The sequence below is a fragment of the Saimiri boliviensis genome, chromosome 3, assembly GCF_048565385.1.
Source record: "Saimiri boliviensis isolate mSaiBol1 chromosome 3, mSaiBol1.pri, whole genome shotgun sequence".
Taxonomy (NCBI): domain Eukaryota; kingdom Metazoa; phylum Chordata; class Mammalia; order Primates; family Cebidae; genus Saimiri; species Saimiri boliviensis.
The window spans coordinates 46,640,789-46,659,085 of record NC_133451.1 but is presented as its reverse complement, the minus strand read 5'-3'; the positions used below and the strand labels follow the sequence as shown (position 1 = coordinate 46,659,085).

The 18,297-nt window shown below is 43.3% G+C and overlaps 1 protein-coding gene across 2 annotated transcripts in view; it reads left to right on the top strand.

Annotated features, from left to right (window-relative positions):
• Nucleotides 1–18,297, top strand: part of TXK (TXK tyrosine kinase) — a 69,361-nt gene that overhangs the window by 4,526 nt on the left and 46,538 nt on the right. For both annotated transcript variants that reach the window (XM_074396094.1, XM_039468263.2), the window contains exons 2-3: nucleotides 16,922–16,976; nucleotides 18,019–18,121. In XM_074396094.1, coding sequence (XP_074252195.1) covers nucleotides 16,922–16,976; nucleotides 18,019–18,121 — 158 coding nt within the window. The remainder of the gene's footprint in view (nucleotides 1–16,921; nucleotides 16,977–18,018; nucleotides 18,122–18,297) is intronic.

Sequence of the window (18,297 nt, the reverse complement as noted above, 5' to 3'; positions counted from 1 at the left end):
CTGGATGTGGCTACATTTTCTGCTGGGTAAAACAATACGTGTTTACTGTTGATAAGGAGAAAGCTAAGTGATGCCTCAAGATGTATTACTGTTCATCAAAGAAAAAAAAAAAAGTCCAGCCAGGAAGATTGCTTAAGTTGAGGAGTTTGCGGTTGCAGTAAGCTGTGATTGTACCACTCCACTCCAGCCTGGGAGACAAAGTGAGACCCTGTCTCTAAAAAAAAAAGAAAGAAAAAATTAAATATGTTTGTTAGGGTCATTTGCCAAAAACGTTTGTTGTTTTAAGTGTTGTCATAGAAGCCTGGCTTCAAAAACTGCTATAGGGTAGGAGGAGGTAATTGTGGAGCATGGGATATTGATCATACTAATGGGAGATTCTCAGTGGGGTCTCGGGGCACTGCTCCAGTGAGGTTCAGTTGTGAAATGTACTTGGTATTGCCAGCGTTTCCATAAACTCACAGTTGCACTGAGAACAGGAGGGTTATTTAAAGGACAAGTCAACGGAGAGCATCTGCGGGCTTAAAAAGTTTACCTCTTCGCTCCACTGTTTATCTAAATCAGGCGACCCCAAACTACGGCCCGTGGGCCACATGTGGCCCCCTGAGGCCATTTATCCGGCTCCCCGCCGCACTTCAGGAAGGGGCACCTCTTTCATTGGTGGTCAGTGAGAGGAGCACAGTATGTGACGGCCCTCCAACGGTCTGAGGGACAGTGAACTGGCCCCCTGTGTAAAAAGTTTGGGGACACCTGGTCTAAATGCTCTGCCTTTCTTTATTCCCAACTTACAGAGTAGAAAGGTTGGTTTTAAGTCTTGGTGGGCCTGGGGTGCTGTTAAAAGGCAGGGTTCTGGGCTCATCTCCATAACTGGATCTGAGGGTAAAGTAAAGACGTTTTGGTCACACTGCCTTTCTTGGACCTCTCTTTTAGGAGTCCTATCTTATTCCTTTTTGTATCTGATTCTCATACCAACTTTGTTAGATCAACTCCTTCCATTATTACTCTTATGAATATGAAGATAAGGAGGGTAGCTATGGTAAGTGGCCTCTAAGATGGCCTGATGATATCTGCCTCCAGATATTCACACCCTTATGCAATCCTTCTCCTTGAGTATGAATTGGACCTAGTACCCCACTTCTTGTGATTAGAATATGGTAAAAAGTGACGGAACGTCACCTCTGAGGCCAGGTTGCAGAGGCTGTGGCTCCCATTCCTGTGATCTCAGGCTTCCTGCTTCCTGCATCGTCGGCTGCCTTCTTGGGAGCACTCTCAGGCAGCCCATGGAGAATCCCCATCACAAGGAACCGAGGCACTGTGACCTGCTTGGAATCTGCTTAGAAGCGGATTCTCCAGCTCTTGTCGGGCCCAGCTTGACTGCAACTCCATGAGAGACCTGGATCCAGAGGCACCCAGCTAAACCATTCCAGAACTCCTGGCCCACAGAAAATGTGAGAAAAAGGTTGGAAGCCATCAGGTCTCAGAATAATTTGTTTCCAACAATAGATAACTAACTCTGTGGCAAAAGCAGGAGGAGCCGCAGATCAAAAAAGGACTTGGCCACTTTCACCACCGTTTTGCCTGGGGCTGGAGTTTGATGCCCTTTCTCAAAAATAGGCTCAAGATTAAAATGGACACTAGCTGTGTCTCGTCTTTTGTCTTTAAATCATTTCAGTTTTTCACTCCATCACTGCCTCAAGTGCGTGGTAGTAACCGCGGCCGCCTTTTGTAACTACTGCGGATCCCCCTGTTGCGCCTCTGTGGAGGCCCCCAGCCCATCAGCACCCACACCCGCTTCCCACCGAGGGTCAGTGAACAGCACGGCTTCCTGCCCGGGGCCGGCCACACCCATGGGCCTTGTGGCCAAGCGCTTCTTCCCATCACAAGCTGGCTCGATGTCTTGGGTGTGATGTCTGCGAGCTTGTTATGAACTTTGAGCTCACAGAAAACAGTGTTCTAGGAAACACGGTTTTGAGATGTGGAGGAGGGGAGAGGTTGCAGGCAAGGTGCCTGTCAAGTCCAATTCACATCAGCCCTTTCTGAGAAAGAAAAATTGCCGAATAGACCAAACAAGGGTTTGGGTGGCAGCTCTCTGTGCCTGGGGGGTTGCTCTGCCGGAGCGGGGAAACAGATGAGTGGTCATCATCAGGGAGACTCTGCCTTTCCTTGCAACACCTTTTACTCCCGGGAACATTATTTAACCTGGTGCCTGGTACGCCATCCAGCTTCCAGGCTTCTAGAATCTCCCCCATCCCCTCATCCCCCCCCCACACACAGCAGGCCGTAGACAGCTCAAGCACTGTTCTTCTACTCAGATTGATCAGTCTGGTGTCCTGCTAGGTACCTGTTTTCTTGTTTCTCTAGTTACCAATGATCCCCGTAAAGTAGTTCTCCCTCCTTTAAGGTTTCACCAGCAGTATAATGTCAAAAACCAAAACAATAGAACAGCCTGGGGTCTAACACAGATTGCTCACTTCTTTTGTCCATACATAGAGAAAAACTAACATCTCTGGGGACCATCACTTAGAAGAATAGGCATTTTAGTATCAAAAGGAAAAAAACACACTTGGGAACACACACAGACACACCCCCAGATGTATAAAGGATCACGTCACACCCCAAATGTATAAAGGGCATAAACTCAGAATAAAGGATAACTTTCTAAATTGAATAAAACATTTATGTGAAAAACTCAATGTCCCAACTTTACCCTTCCCCCCTCTGCTTGGTGTGGGGTCTCTGTTTGGCATCTAACTCCAAAACAAGAAGTCTGACTCTTCCACGTGGAAGCCTTTTCTAACTCCTGTTCAGAGGTAGAAATCCATGCTATAGCCAAGCTAGTTATGTGTCATGCTCCCCAGATAATACAGGTTAACGTGGCTAAAACATGCCTATGTTCAAAAGGCCCTTAAGAAATGGATGTAGTGGTGGGCATTTATGGCAGAATAATGAGGAAGTCTGGCCTTTCTGTAAATTTCTGCGGGCTGGGGGTGGGGGGTGGGAAGGCATATTTTGCAGCAAACTTACAGAATCAGCTCTGGTCATCCAGAGCCGTTTTTCCAAAGCCTCGAGTTTTCAAGGCTTCCTTGCTCACCACAGCCCCATCAACTGCAAAAGCAGCCGGCATCAGACATTCCTCATTTAAAAACCATAACCTGGAGCGCGTGGGTTGGGCGACAGCCCGGTCTCTGGGTTAAGGCAGCTCTTGAAACTGAGCTAGTTTCAAGCCGTGTTTTTAAATGAAAATCACTAGCCATGTGCCAGTTATTATGGTGACCAAATTCAGTAGGAATGCATTTCACTCAAAGCACGATTCAAAACGAAACCCTGACATCGGAAATGCCAGGGGGTAAACTGGAGGTGACGACGTAAACTTCAAAACATTAGACACGAGGAAACGACGGTGGCTTTGCTTCCCACTCAGCCCTGGCCACAGCTCGTCACGTCTGTTCCTTCGTCCTCTTCCGAGATGACCTTAGGAGCTGTTCTGAGAAGGGGTGCTTCTCACTTTCGCTTTCTTCCAGTGCCCTCTGGTGGAAACCCATTCCCAATCAGCCCAGCTGCCACCACCCAGGAACCTCTGGAGGGGGAAGGAATGCCAATAGGAGCCTGTCCCAGAGAACGCAGCGGGGCAAATCCTTCCCAAGAAAAAACCACAAATATCAAAGATGGGAGGTCCGACTGCCTACTCCATGACAGAGGTTCCGGTTTCTAAAGGTCACAGGTTATGGCTGATGCAATGCCCTTTTTCTGATTTGCTGGCCCGAGGCTCATCATTAGGGATATTTGCTGAAGAATAAGAAGTAGATGAAAAGGACAGTGCAAATGTAAGCCTGGGAGAGGAAACTCAGCTTCTTCAGTGATAATCTTCAAGCCTAAATACATTCTTTCCACATTTCCTTCCGGCAGGCAAATAGTCACTGCCTATCTCTGGGCCATTTTTTGTCGCTCTGGCAAAGGCCCTTGATATGCATGACTTGCTGCCTAAGCTGGGAATTTGCTAAAAGCTCAAGAGCTTTCTCTCTGCAGGTCAATCGGCAAAACAATGCAAAGAATGGCTTCTGTAATCACAGAATGCCTGTGGAAGTGCACGCTCTATTTACTTACCCAGAACACCTGTGCTGCGGTAAATTGAAAATGATCATGAATCGAATACTCCTTGTTATCTGCATTGGAATGAATTTTGTGTTAATGAAACTTTGGCCTCACACTTCTATTAAAAAAACCTGTAAATAAAGATGCCTGCTGCCTTGGAAAGTCAAGCCAAGCAAGAGAACACCAGGGAGCTGTTTGGCTTTCATTGTGTGATTTTTCTTCTCGCAATAATTATTTATCGGGCAGCAGCTCTGCTGGGCAGAGGATGGAACCACAAACGTGTCAGTGGTTTGCCTTTCTGCTCACCGCTGCTCTTGGTCTTTGAGGGGAGAAATTGAATAAAATTAGGTCATAATTAAAGCAGTGGTAGGGTAAGTCTGTACCTTTCTTTAAAGGCAATTGTCTTTGGTACTGAATGAGTAAACATAAGAATTTTTGAAAATATTTCTCCTAAATTCCAGGCTGCAGAAGAGAGTGAAGGCAGCCAAGGGGAATATTATTGGTGTGGCCATGTGTTGTGAGGTCAGTGAGCTGGGGGAGGCCTTTCTCTAGTCCCAGATACTCCTGCCTTCTGACTGATACCAGCAATTTCTCTTTCAAAGTTCTTAACTCGGCCAGGAATGGTGGCTTATGCCTATAATCCCAGCAGTTTGGGAAGCTGAGGCAGGTGGATTATTTGAGGTTGGGAGTTCGAGACCAGCTTGGCCACCATGGTGAAATCCCATCTCTACTAAAAATACAACAAATTTTAGCCAGGTGTGGTGGAGCGTGCCTGTAGTCCCAGCTATTTGGGAGGCTAAGGCAGGAGAATCACTTGAACCTGGGAGGCAGAGGTTGCAGTGAGCCAAGATCATGCCACTGCACTCCAGCCTGGGCGACAGAGCAAGACTCCATCTCAAACAAACAAAACATAACAAACAACCACACCCATAAAGTTCTTGACACTTGAACAAGGTGGTTACCCAAAATTTAACTACTCATAGCCTATCGTTGGCCAGAAGTCTTAATAACATAAACATTGATCAACACATATTTTGTGTGTTATGTGTATCATACAGTGTATTCTTACAATAAAGTAATCTAGAGAAATGAAATGCTTTAAGAATGTCATAAGGAAGAGAAAATAGATTTACTATTCATGAAGTGAAAGTGGCTCTTCACAAATGCCTTCATCCTTGTCATCTTGTTGGGTAGTCTGAAAAGGAGGATGAAGAGGGGTTGGTCTTACTGTCTCAGGGGTGACAGAGGCAGAAGAAAACCTTCAAGTAAATGTTTATACCATGTTGTTCAAGGGTCAAACGATTTAAATTTAATGTGTCGTCATGGTTAATGTTATGGATCAACATGGCTGGGCCACAGTGCCCAGATATTTGGTCAAACATTATTCTGGATGTTTCTGTGCAGGTAATTTGTGGATGAGATTAACATTTAAATCGGTGGACTTGGCGTAAAGTGGGTCACACTTCATGATGTGGGTGGGGCTCATCCACAGTTGAAGGCCTTAATCAATGAAAGTCAGGCCTCCCCTGAGCAAAGAGGAATTCTGCCAGCAGACTGCCTTTGGGCTCAAACTCTTCTCTCCCTCTCCAGCTTGCTGGCCTACCCTGTTAGATTTTGAACTTGCAGTTTTTACAATTGCCTGAGCCAGCTCCTTAAACCTTTATCTGTGTTCACCCTATTACAAATGTCGTGCTTACAAACAGGTACATGCCTCTGCACTGCAGTACCGTCCAAGATGGAGATCGCACGGCAGTCCGGTGCACATTTGTAAGTCTGACATTTGTAATGCGGAGCGCTGCATACAGCATGTTCACTACTTAACATTGTCAGTCGTTTATACTTTACTGAGAAAAAGTGTGAGAGCCTGTACTGAGAGCTGCTTTGATTGCAAGGAGAGACAGTCTCCTGGAGTCCCAAATGGGGGGAACAGCTGCCTTTGAGTCAGGGGTAGAGATGGCTCAGAAGAGAGGAGTTGGAGCTGAAGATTCGCCTCGGTTTACTCGGCTTTTTCCTCCATTTTGTCTTCAGAGGGAAAACCACACCTGCTCCTATTTGGTTACCTGAGATGTGTTTTGTGAGTACCCAATAAATACTTGCTGAATGAGTTCTAGGGAACTGGGCAGGGGGACATGGTGGGAAAGTAACTGAGTAGCTGCTATGTTCTAGTGGTGTTCTCCTCTGTGATCTTATTTAATCTTCTCATCCGCAAGGATAGTCTTCATTGTGACGCTCATGGACTCTGGGCTTGACTTCTGGCTCAGCTGCTTTTTACGTGATTGGATACATGACTGAAGCTCTCTGTTCCTCTGTTTCTTCATGTGTAAGAGGGGAATCATAATGTTAGTGTAGTAAGACAGCATGGCGTGGTGTAGTAAGATCTTAGTATCTGTGATGCCTGGCATATGGTCAGGGCTGAATTGGTAGAAGTGGGGAAACCCTTTCTTAGAAGACAGGTTTTATTCCCTATATTTATTCCCTATATTTGCCAGATTTGGTTGCCCAAAATCACACTGTTGCTCCAGGAAAACGGAGCAGTGATTTGACCGCATGTTTGCCTGATACTAAAGCCTGCTCAACCCAGTACGTTCTTCTGATGAAAAAAAAAAAAAAACCCACCACATTTGAATGCCAGAGAATTTCATTTGGCATCTCATGGTTTGGTGCTTTATTTTGGATGAGCATTTGTTTAAAAATATATATCTGGAATAAAAGGCTAGCCTTATGAGCCACCACAAATGCTGGCCAAAGCTCCAGAAGCTCCATCTTCACCTTTGGCATTCCGCCCAGTCAAAAGGTCATGGTCAACTCATTTTTCTCTGTGGCCAGTATCATGCTGTGAAATACTGGCTGGCAGGGAGAAAAAAAGAGCTCAGATGTAATGTAAAGGTGTTGATATTGGTGGGGTCTTATTTAACAACTATTTACTGAGTTCTTGTTGTGTGCTAGACACTGATGCCAGAAGCTAGGGAGAAGACAAAAAAAAAAAAAAAGAAAAAAAAGGATAGGATGCAGTCCCTGAGATTGCGAAGCTTACGGTCTGGTCCAGTGTCTCCACTGGGGTTGATTCTGTGCCCAGGGAACATTTGGCAATGCCTGGAAGCCTGGAAACACTTAGGTTTCCACAACTGGAAGGGGGTGGTGGTGTGGGTGTCAGAAGGGAGGGGCCTATGTTGCTGCTGGCATCTAGTGCATAAAGGCCAGAGCTGCCCTAAATGTTCAATGGTACACAAGACAGCTCGCCACAATAAAGAATGATACTGTCTCAAACGTTGCTAGTGGTGAGATTGAGAAGCCCTGTGAGAGACGAAGCCTACACAGAGAAACTTAAATGACCGTCTCAGGTGGTACCTAATTAGGAGCCACAGGGCAGGGCCGACCATAGGTGGTTTAGGAACCGAAAGGAGAGTAGATGGGAGTGGATTGCAATGGAAGTCTTCCTTTCCAGGCTGGAGGCAGAAATGCATGTGTCTGTGAGAACGGAGTAAGCGGAAGCAGCTGGTGCAGCAGGAATTGGTGAATAGTAAAGAGTCAGGGTGGGGTCAGTTATGGAAGATCTTGAAAGTGGGGGAACATATAATGCTGAGGATGAAGAGCAGTTGGCTGAGGCAGGCTTTTAGGGAGATGAGTACATAGGGTGAATCAAAGGAGACAGCTCAGAGCAGAGACTCTAGATTCAGTTTCAAATCCTGGCTCCCTGCTGACTAGCCCGTTGACTGTTGGTAAGGAGTAACTTCTCTGTGATTCAGATTCCTCATCTGTAAAGCGGCATCTACTTCACAGGGTCATTGTGAGGACTAAGTGCATTAATGCAGAATTATAGGCATGAGTTGATGAGGGCTTAGCCTTGGTTGTTGGCGGGGTGTGTAAGAAGGAAAAAGTGGAGCCCTTTGAACAGATTGATGGCAGACTGAATGGAAAGGGTGGGGCTCAGGAAGAATCTAAGATTTCTATGGTGGACTCATTCACAGACATGGGAAGATTAGAAAGGGAAAGTGATAGAATGATTTTCTTACTAGTGAGGAAGATGATAATTCTGGTTGGGGAAAAGGTAAGACAGGGGCCAAATTGGGTGAATAAAAATCCTTTTGCATCTATCGCTAAAAATGATGTGCATGTAGAAAGCTGTCAATCATAGAATGGGTACCTAACTATCAAACCACATGCCTACTTGATTTTCTGGGTTTTTCCTTTTCCTTATAAATTTGAGATTTGAAATATTTCAAGCATACAGAAAAAAGTAGAGAATAATATAACATGCTAGTGATGACTGAAGGATAAAGTGACCGTTAGATACACTTTTTGGCTTTGATATTACATAATTTTAGTTTATATTAAAACATGAGGCTCTATGGTCGGAGCTCACCTTGCTGGACCGTTTTCCAATGGCTTCTAGGCTGAGAACCGTTTGCTCTGCTAGGCTTGCGGCCAAGTTGTCTTTTATCTTCAGTATCTATTCAGCCTCCCTACTATATAGACACCCATGGTCTTATCTTCCCTTGTTTCAAGGACTTTCATTACCGAGTTCTACCTCTCTGCTCATACTGTTCACCACTTCCAATTGAATCTGCTTGTTCTGTTCTAAATACCGTTTCCAAATTCCCATTAGGAATGAATCAAGACAGGTACATCCTCTGAGCAAGCTTATAATTTTGTGCTCTTTCAAACATCATTCATTCATTCACTGAACAAATATTTATTGAGTATTCATTGTGTCAAAAAGTATTCTAGCCTCTTGGGATACAATAATTGTGAGCAAAATAGACAAAGGTGCTTGTTTACATACTTGTGAGGGAGACAAACAGTAAAGAAAAAAAGATAAATAAGTTGCATAGCATGTTAGAAGGTGAGAAATGCACCAGAAAAGAAAGAGAAAGTAGGGCAGAGTGAGGAACCTCCAAGTTAGGGAGTGCAGGTGGCCGTAATAATGGATCAGGGAGCTATTCACTTAGAAGGTGAGATTTGAGCAAAGACTTGGAGAGAATGGAGGGAATTAAGACTGGAGGGATGAGCGCTCTGGAAAAAACAGAAGCCAACAACCTCTGCTGAGAGCAGGCTGAGTGGCTCCAGCAGCAGCAGTGGGTGTGGCTGAGTGAGATGAGCAGCAGCTTATTTCAGAGGAGATGAGAGGCAACAGGAGGCCGGATCATGGAGCATTTTTTAGGCTCTCGTGGGACATTTAGCTATAACCCTGAGTGAAATGGAGAGCTATTGTGGGGTTCTCAGGCAAGGAGTAACATGATCCAAGAACCCCACAATTAATTTAAATTAGGATTTAAATTAATTACTCTGGCTGCTGTGCTGAGAATAAAGTATAGTGGGAGGAGAAGCAGGAAGAAGGTAGGAGGCTATTGGTGTGAGCCAGGTGAGGTGATGGTGGCTTACCCATGGTGGTGACGAGTGAGGTGGGGAGAATAACGTGTGTGTGTGTGTGTTTTAAATTGTGGTGAAATATATATATAAAAATTTTACCATTTTAACCATATTTGAGTGTACAGTTCAGTGGCATTAAGTACATTCACACTGTTGTGAACCATAACCATTCTCTATCTCCAAAACCTTTTCATCATCCCAAATGGAAACTCTTGAATAAACAGCCTTCTGTATCCATGGGTTCCGATTTCCTGGGTTCAATCAACTGTGGTCAAAAACATATGAAAGAAAAAAAAGAAGGATGGTTGTGTCTGTATTGAACATGTACAGGCATTTTTCTTGTCATTATTCTCTAAACAATATAGTATAACAGTGATTTACACAGCATTTACATTGTGTTAGGTATTGTAAGTAATCCAGAGAGATTTAAAGTATATGGGAGGAAGTGTGTAGGTTATATGCAAATATCATTTTATGTAAGGATCTTAAGCATCTATGGATTTTTTATATCTGTGGGGAGATATGGAACCAATCTCTTATGGACACTGGGGAAGACTGCATTTTTTAAAGGCACAGTCAGCATGCTTTCTTGATAAATTGGCCTGGGTGTGAGAGAGAGAGAGGAGTCAAGGAGGACTAAGATGATTGACCTGAGCAACTGGAAAGATGGAATTGCTTTTGACAAGATGAGGAAGGGTGATAGAGCCCATGTGGGGAGGGAGGAAGAAAAAGAGTTCAGATTTCATCTCCTGTTTACTTGAGGTATCTACTAGACATTCAAGTGGAAAATTTGAGAATACATTTGGGTAGGTGAGTCTGGAGTTAATTAGAACTGGGTTAGATGTGTACATTTGGATATCATCAGTTGATAGATGATTTTTAAACCTCAGGAGGCAATGGGATAATCAAAAGAGTGAATAAGACAAAGAAAAGGAGAGATCAAAAGCTTTGGGGGAAATCTAGCTGTATTAAGAGGTCAGGGAGGTAGAGAACAAAGCAGCAAAAGAGGCCAACAAGGAGGCTGGTGGGTCACGCCTGTAATCCCAGCACTTTGGGAGTCCGAGGCAGGTGGATCACAAGGTCAGGAGTTCAAGACCAGGCTGGCTAACATAGTGAAACCCCAATCTCGACTAAAAATACAAAAATTAGCCAGGCATGGTGGCACGTGCCTGTAGTTCCAGCTACTCCGGAGGCTGAGGCAGGAGAATTGCTTGAACCCGGGAGCTGGAGGTTGCAGTGAGCCAAGATGGCGCCACTGTACTCCAGTCTGGTGACAGAGCAGTCAGTCTCAAACAAACAAAAACAAACAAAAAAGAGATTTATTTCTAGATTTTACAATAAATAGGGAGCAGATCAATGGAGGAAATAAGATCATGAGAAGTTTTTTTTTTTAATGGCTAAAGTAACTGCATGTATGTATATATGTATGTATATATTTGCTACTGATCCAGTAGAGAGGGAAAAATGATGATATAGGAGAAGGAGGGAGTATTTTTAAAATTTTGTATTGAATACCTCCGAGTAGGCTTGGACACAACATTTTGCCACAGTCTACACTCTATTCTGACCTACTTCATTCACTTAGGTAACCTACATTTAGTTTTGCATCCTCTGGCCTGGATAGATACAGATCTATTTGGGGCCGTAAAATAACACTGGAATAAACTGGTTAGAACGTAAACGAGACCCATTCCTGCTAATGTCAACGGAGTTCTCAAGTGCTAATGCACCCTCTCTTCCAAGAGCGATATTTTGGCAGTTTGCTCATGCAGACACCAGCAGGCACAGAAGATGAAAATGGACGGTCAGAAGCAGCTGAAATCCAAACACCAAAGAATATGATGTAGTGCAGATTGTTGGGAATTAGTAATTTATTTTATTTTTGTCTCCAGAAGTAAGTCTTTGGGTGGAACACGGAAAATGAGTCATTTCTGGGTGCAGGAAAAGGAAGAGAGAAAGTTGTTAAATCAAGGGGGAGTGATGAAAGAGCAGCAGGTGCAAAGGTGAATCTTTGGTTGGGCTTGGACTTGAACTGTATGTCCAGGGCAGAGAAGAGAGGTTTCCCATTGGACCATCCATGTTTCTGTGGCTCAACAACTGAGTAATGGTGATGTCCAAATTGGAGATAGGCAAGTCACTGATGCGTAAATGTAGGTTTGGAAGATCAACTTCTTTGATAGGAAAGGAACTAATAATATGTACTGATGTGTAGGGAATAAATTTTGCAGCCAGCCTCTAAGATGGCTCAGTGTTCCCCACATTTTAGTATTTATTCCTCTCCATCCTAAACTCTATCTTGGAAACAAAATCTGTAAAGGTTAGTTCAACGTCCTCCTAAGCCTTCTGGGTTCTTGTTGGAGTACACCTATGGGGAACCCTGGAGTGAAGTGGTAGTGAGGTTGTTGTGTTCCTAAACAGCAGATCACCGATCCCCTCAAAGTGATCTCTGCTCTACTGCTACTCTCTCTCCCCATCCTGGTCCTTTTGAACCCAGGGGTGGTGATAGTTCCACCACTGCTGGACCTGGGTTCCTGTGTATCTTTTGTGGTGTCCTTACCCCCATTCACTCCTTTGTAAGTAGTCCCTTTAAAATAACCCTTTCAAAGTTAGTCTAAGCATGTCATGTTTCCCCTTGTAACCCCGACTAATACAGTAATTGATATCAGAAGTGGCTCTAGGAAGCAGATTCAGAGTTGGGTCTGGGATTTATTTGGTCATATATTTAGAGGTCCAGAGATACCCTTCGCTGGGAGAAATAACTCAGTTATCAATTACTCAAATTGTCATTGGTAGTGCTTGGGATAGAGGGCAAAGAAAGGGCAAGATGCTGGCTTTATGGAGTTTCAGGAAAGTCCCAATAAGAAAATTGCAGCACAAACCCCGAGGAATAAGGAGTAATGCCTTGACTCTGTGCTGATAATTATTTTCCATTTCAAAAGTAGCTCCTGACTTGCTACTGGTAAATATTAAATGCTTAATCACAGATCATCAAATATTTATGTGATCCAAGCTGCCTATCATGAGCTGAGTGTTAGCTGATTCAATGAACTATGAAATTGGGCATGTGTGCTAGTTTTCTATCCTAATCTAGAAGCGTCATATTTGAAAGTGGGCCCTAGCAGATCCAGAAGTTTCCAGAAAGCTTCATAAGCATGCAGCATCTACTCACGTTGTACCTGCTCTTTCTGCTTCTACTTCAACTCACACCAGTGGCCTCCTGGGTCGTTCTCCAACAGCTAATGGGAGAAAAATCTCTGGCTTGATTTACAGGAAGATCTGCATCATAAATGTGTACCAACAGGAAATAGCCATTGTACTACAGCCTCATTCAGAGGTAGCCTGATAGACAGTGTTGAAATAAACGCCTCCCAGAACTTCAGGAAACACATATGTTTATTCATTTCATTAGGGAAAAAGATAGTTTGAGGCACTGATCTACCTTGATTCATGGTAAAAGCAATTGGCCTGCCAATGGGAACTAGGAAGGAACAAAATTGGGAGATTGGTGACAAAAAGATTGTGGGGAAAGGAATGTGGTTGAATTTCTTCGAACAGGGACAGAATAGGAAGATGAAACCAGAAATTGACGAGACGACCCATGTCGTGGAGGGAGTTAGCTTTTTCTTAGTTTCACTCGTGCTTGTTCAATGGTCCCCTGAATACCTTACCATGTGTCCCATAACTCCAAAGCAGCTGACTCGATAGAACAGCAGAATGGCCTTTTAAAGGCTCAATTACTATCACATCTGGAAGACATCTTGCAAAGTTCAGGTAGGGTCCTGTAGGATGCAATCAATGTCTTAAACCATCAGCAGATATGCTTTTGTCTTTCCATAGCCAGGACACATGAATCTGGAAATGAAGCAGTGAAGACTGGAGCAGCCTCTCTCACCATTTTGTCTAATAATCAACTGGGTATTATTGTTTTCTTTCCCTATGACCTTGGTTTTTGTTTTGGAGATCCCACTGCCAAGAGAAGAATCCTTGTATTAGGAAATATTGAAAGTTGAACTGCCCGCCAGCCACTGTGGGATTCCCTGTACTCCTGAATTTATAGGCCCTGAAGGGGGTCAGTGTAGCTGGGGTGATCATCCTGATTAACAGGGGATAATTGGGTGGGTACATCACTATTAAGACAAAGAGGACTTTGTTTAAAAATTAGGGAATGCATTAGCTTCATTTCTTAATATTCTTTTTTTTTTTTTTTTTTTTGAGACGGAGTTTCGCTCTTGTTACCCAGGCTGGAGTGCAATGGCGCGATCTCGGCTCACCACAACCTCCGCCTCTTGGGTTCAGGCAATTCTCCTGCCTCGGCCTCCTGAGTAGCTGGGATTACAGGCACGTGCCACCATGCCCAGCTAATTTTTTGTATTTTTAGTAGAGACGGGGTTTCACCATGTTGACCAGGATGGTCTCGATCTCTTGACCTCATGATCCACCCGCCTTGGCCTCCCAAAGTGCTGGGATTACAGGTGTGAGCCACCGCGCCTGGTGTTTCTTAATATTCTTAATGGTCTTGGTCAATGGAAAACTGTAGCAACCCCACAAAGACAGGACTTAACAAAGACCCAAATCCTACAGGAATGAATATTTGGGCACCATCTTCAGCCAAGGTGCTGGCAGTGGCAAAGGGGAACATGGAATGGATGATGGAAGAGGGCATATATGATTTCCACATTAGGATGGGTCAGGTGTGGTGATTCATGCCTGTAATCCCAGCACTTTGGGAGGCCAAGGTGGGTGGATCACTTGAGGTCAGGAGTTGAAGACCAGCCTGGACAACATGGAGAAATGCCTTCTTTACTAAAAACTACAAAAAATTAGCTGGGCAAAGTGGCATGTGCCTGTAATCCCAGCTACTCAGGAGGCCTGAGGCAGGAGAATCACTTGAACCTGGGAGGTGGAGGAGGTTGCAGTGAGCTAAGATAGCATCACTGCACTCCAGCCTGGCCAGTGCAGTGAGACTATGTCTAAAAGAAAAAAAGAAAGAATAAATGGATGCCGAGGGGTGGACTGGGCTGGATGTGTCGTGTCTGCTCCTCTTCCTGCTGGTCCACTCTCTGCATTTCACCAGCCTGCTCTCGGCTCCTGTGTGGTTTACATATAACTATCTGGCTTCTTGCGGGGGTAGGCCAATGAAGAGCTCAGCAAGGAGGGGGAAAGCAGAGGAAAGTAAGGATATTTATCCTCTTGATTTTCTGCCTATGAAGTCTCCTTGGTCCATCTGTATCCTTGGAGGGGTGACAAGTGCTCTTTTCCAGGTGACCTGTGCCACAGATAAACCCTCTCTTCCTGGGTTCTGGTAACCTTCCCTTCCCTCCTCACTTTGTTAGGTGTGGTGACAGTTCGGCTCTGGATTCCTGCCCTATCCTTGTAGTTTTACTGCACTCTGCCTATATCTCTATAATTACTTCCTTTTATAAATAAATCCTTCTCAACATATTCCCATTTGAGTATGCCTTCTGATTCTTGTTGGGATCCTGACTCATCCCTCTATGTTCCAGGGACTTTAAAAGATGTTAGCTAATTGGTTCTTCACCACGATCCTATTACAGCCAGTCTTCTTGATTACCCTCTTAATGTATACCTGGTGTTGTCCTAGGTGTTTTACGTGAATCAGTTCAAATAATCCTCACCATTGCCTTACTTAAACATCCTATTATTCCCATTTTACAGACGAGGAAACTGAAGCACAGAACATTTAACAGTATACTCAAAGTCATGAAGTTAGACATTAATCTCTGCCTTATAGGGCTTCTCAAAGGGAGTACATACTATTTACCTCATTTTTACAGTTGGGAAAACTAGGATTTAGAGAAGTAAAGGGACTTATCAAGATGTAGTCAGCCGGGCGGCTAGGGCTAACCCCAGGTTCTGTCTCCCTTCAAAGTGAATGCTCACCTCTAAGGTAGTCTGCTGCCTCCTGAATACTTTAGTTTCAGATGTCAATATGAGTATGAACTGATACGGAAGTGCAGGTTCTATGAAAATAAAATATCCTTTTGAAATTCAAAATTTATTTTTGGTCTTTAATTTTAAATTTAATTCACTCTATTTTTTTGAAGACACGGTCTCAACTCTCTGCAGCCTCCATCTCCCAGGTTTGAGGGATCCTCCCACCTCAGCCTTCTGAGTATTGGAGACTACAGGCATGCACCACCATGCCTGGCTAATTTTTTTAAAAAAATTTTTTGGGGTAGAGTTGGGGTTCTGCCATGTTGCCCAGGCTGATCTCGAACTCCTGGGCTCAAGCGATCTGCCTGCCTCAGAATCCCAAGGTACTGGGATTAGAGGCATGAGCCACCACTCTCAGCCTATTTATGGACTTTAAAAAGGAAAATCATCTTACTTAAATAAAGATGAAACTTGACAATGAAAGTGTAGGCATAACCCAGACTTACTACCTAGTTCTTCCTTCAGATATTATCTTTAAACTTAATTCATATTAAGAGCCCATGTTTTATGGAATACTATGCAGCCATAAAAACAAATGAGTTCATGTCCTTTGCTGGGATATGAATAAAGCTGGAAGCCATCATTCTCAGCAAACTAACAGAGGAACAGAAAACCAAACACCACATGTTCTCACTCATAAGTAGGAGTTGAACAATGCGAACACATGGACACAGGGAGGGGAACATCACATACTGGGGACTGTCAGGGGATTGGGGGAAAGGGAAGGGAGAGCATTAGGATGAATACCTAATGCATGTGGGGCTTAAAACCTAGATAGACGGGTTGATGGATGCAGCAAACCACCATGGCACATGTATATTATCTATGTAACAAACCTGCACATTCTGCACATGTATCCCAGAACTTAAAGTTAAGAAACAAAAACAAAAAACAATACCTAGATTCCTACCCAGATAGTCTAATTTTATTGGTCTGAGGTATGCGGGGTAAGACCTGTGCTCCAGGATATTTTTAAAGCTCCTCAGATAATTCTAACATGCAGCTAAGGTTTAGAACCATTTTAAAATTACAATCAATAAAAAAAGAATAATAAAATTCCACTGAAATGTTGATGGAATTTTTTTAAAAAGCCTATGCGTTAAACAATTTAATTTAAAAAATTGACAGATCTAATTCAAAATCCTTGCTAACAGATTTCCTAGGGGAGCATTGCTTTTGGAATCATATTCTCTTGTACATTTATTAGCCAACATTCATCCTGACAAAGGTAAAAGAGAATACACTGGTCATTTATCACTCACAGACTGAGGAAATGCAAAAACCAGACCAGAGGAGAAGAGCCTGAGAAGGGAAACCACACTGGCCAACGTGCCAGGAACTTATTTTTTGCTTTAGTGACAGTTATTTGACAGTTATGTGAAGGAAAGCGTGATAGAGACTTTATCCTTTTACGCTTTATAACAATTCATATCTCCCTCCTCTTAGAGACACCCTCAATATCACATACTCATGGCTTTCTAACAGCTAAGAATGATCTGCTTTTCAGATAACACCATCCAGTCGGTTTTCTGTTGCTGCTGTTGCTGTTCAGTGCAGAAGCGGTAAGTCTACTTCTGAGGGCAATTTTTTGAAAATTATTTAATTCAGTTTCTTTATTACCTATGGAGTCACCATGTCTCTTTGCACCTGCTATTCTCTCTACCTGGGAACCCTTCTCCCATTTTCTCCCTGTTGAGTGCCTATTTGTTTAAAGGTCTAGATCAAATGTCAGGTCATCTGGGATCCTTTCCTGATCCTTAGACTTAGCGGTTGATTCCATTGTGTTCCCACAGTGTGCGGCATGGTTCTCCACTTAATTCTTATCTCGTGTGTGTTGTTTTTAGGTCTGTGCTCCAATAGGTAATTTTTGCCCTTTAAGAGCAAGAATCCTATCTTAGTTATCTGTCTTCCCAAAACGATCAGTGTATCTTATACTTTGATGGCAATAAATGACTCTGTAAGAATTACATCCAAGGCAGCATGTTAACAGAAAAAGCTAACATTTAACAGGAGTGTCCTGTATATCAGATACTATGCTAAAAGATTTATTTTTGTTAACTCATGTAGCTCTCAAAACACCTTCCTTTTTTTTTTTTTTTTTTACAATCCCCATTTTACAGATGAGGAAATTGAGGCTTAGAGAGGTTACATTGCTTACCCAAGGCCACTCTATGAAATGGTGGAGCTGGAATTCAAACTCATGTTCCTAATCACTATACCATGTCTATTTATAACAAAAAGGCAGCACAAATGAGGTAAAGCATATAAAAGGAGAAGCACTGAGCCAGATACAGAGTAAGTTTTCATTACCATGATTATAATTTATGCCCCAAAGATGCACCAGACTACTGGGAATGTGACATGTTTTCGCAATTTTATTTTATAACTACTCGACATTCTTAGCATCTCTAGTTTCTGTGTAAGAAAATTTAAGTTCTTAAAACTAGTAATTTGCCCAGGGAGATGGAATTAGGAAGCCTTCTAAATGAAAAAGCAGTTGGAAAGAGACCTGGATTTTTCTACTCTTTCTGTGAAAATCTAGTGGATCTATAGATATCTTTTGTACAAATAATTATTTGTAACATGATTGCTTTTCAATGTCAGACAAGTGAGAACACAGATAAGCTTGAGCACAGATGAAGAGCTTCCAGAAAAATACACCCAGCGACGCAGGCCGTGGCTCAGCCAACTGCCAAATGAGAAGCGAGTGAGTATCATTTTGGCAGACAAGAGGGGAATGGAGAAGGTTTTCTTTTTAGAATATTCATTCATGAGGTGCTGTTTGTTGCCCAGAATCTAGGATCAGGCTTGGCCCAAAATAAGTGCTCAATAATTTGTGAAGGAATGTTCTAGAAGAAAGTCAAAGGGAAAAAAAGACCAGTT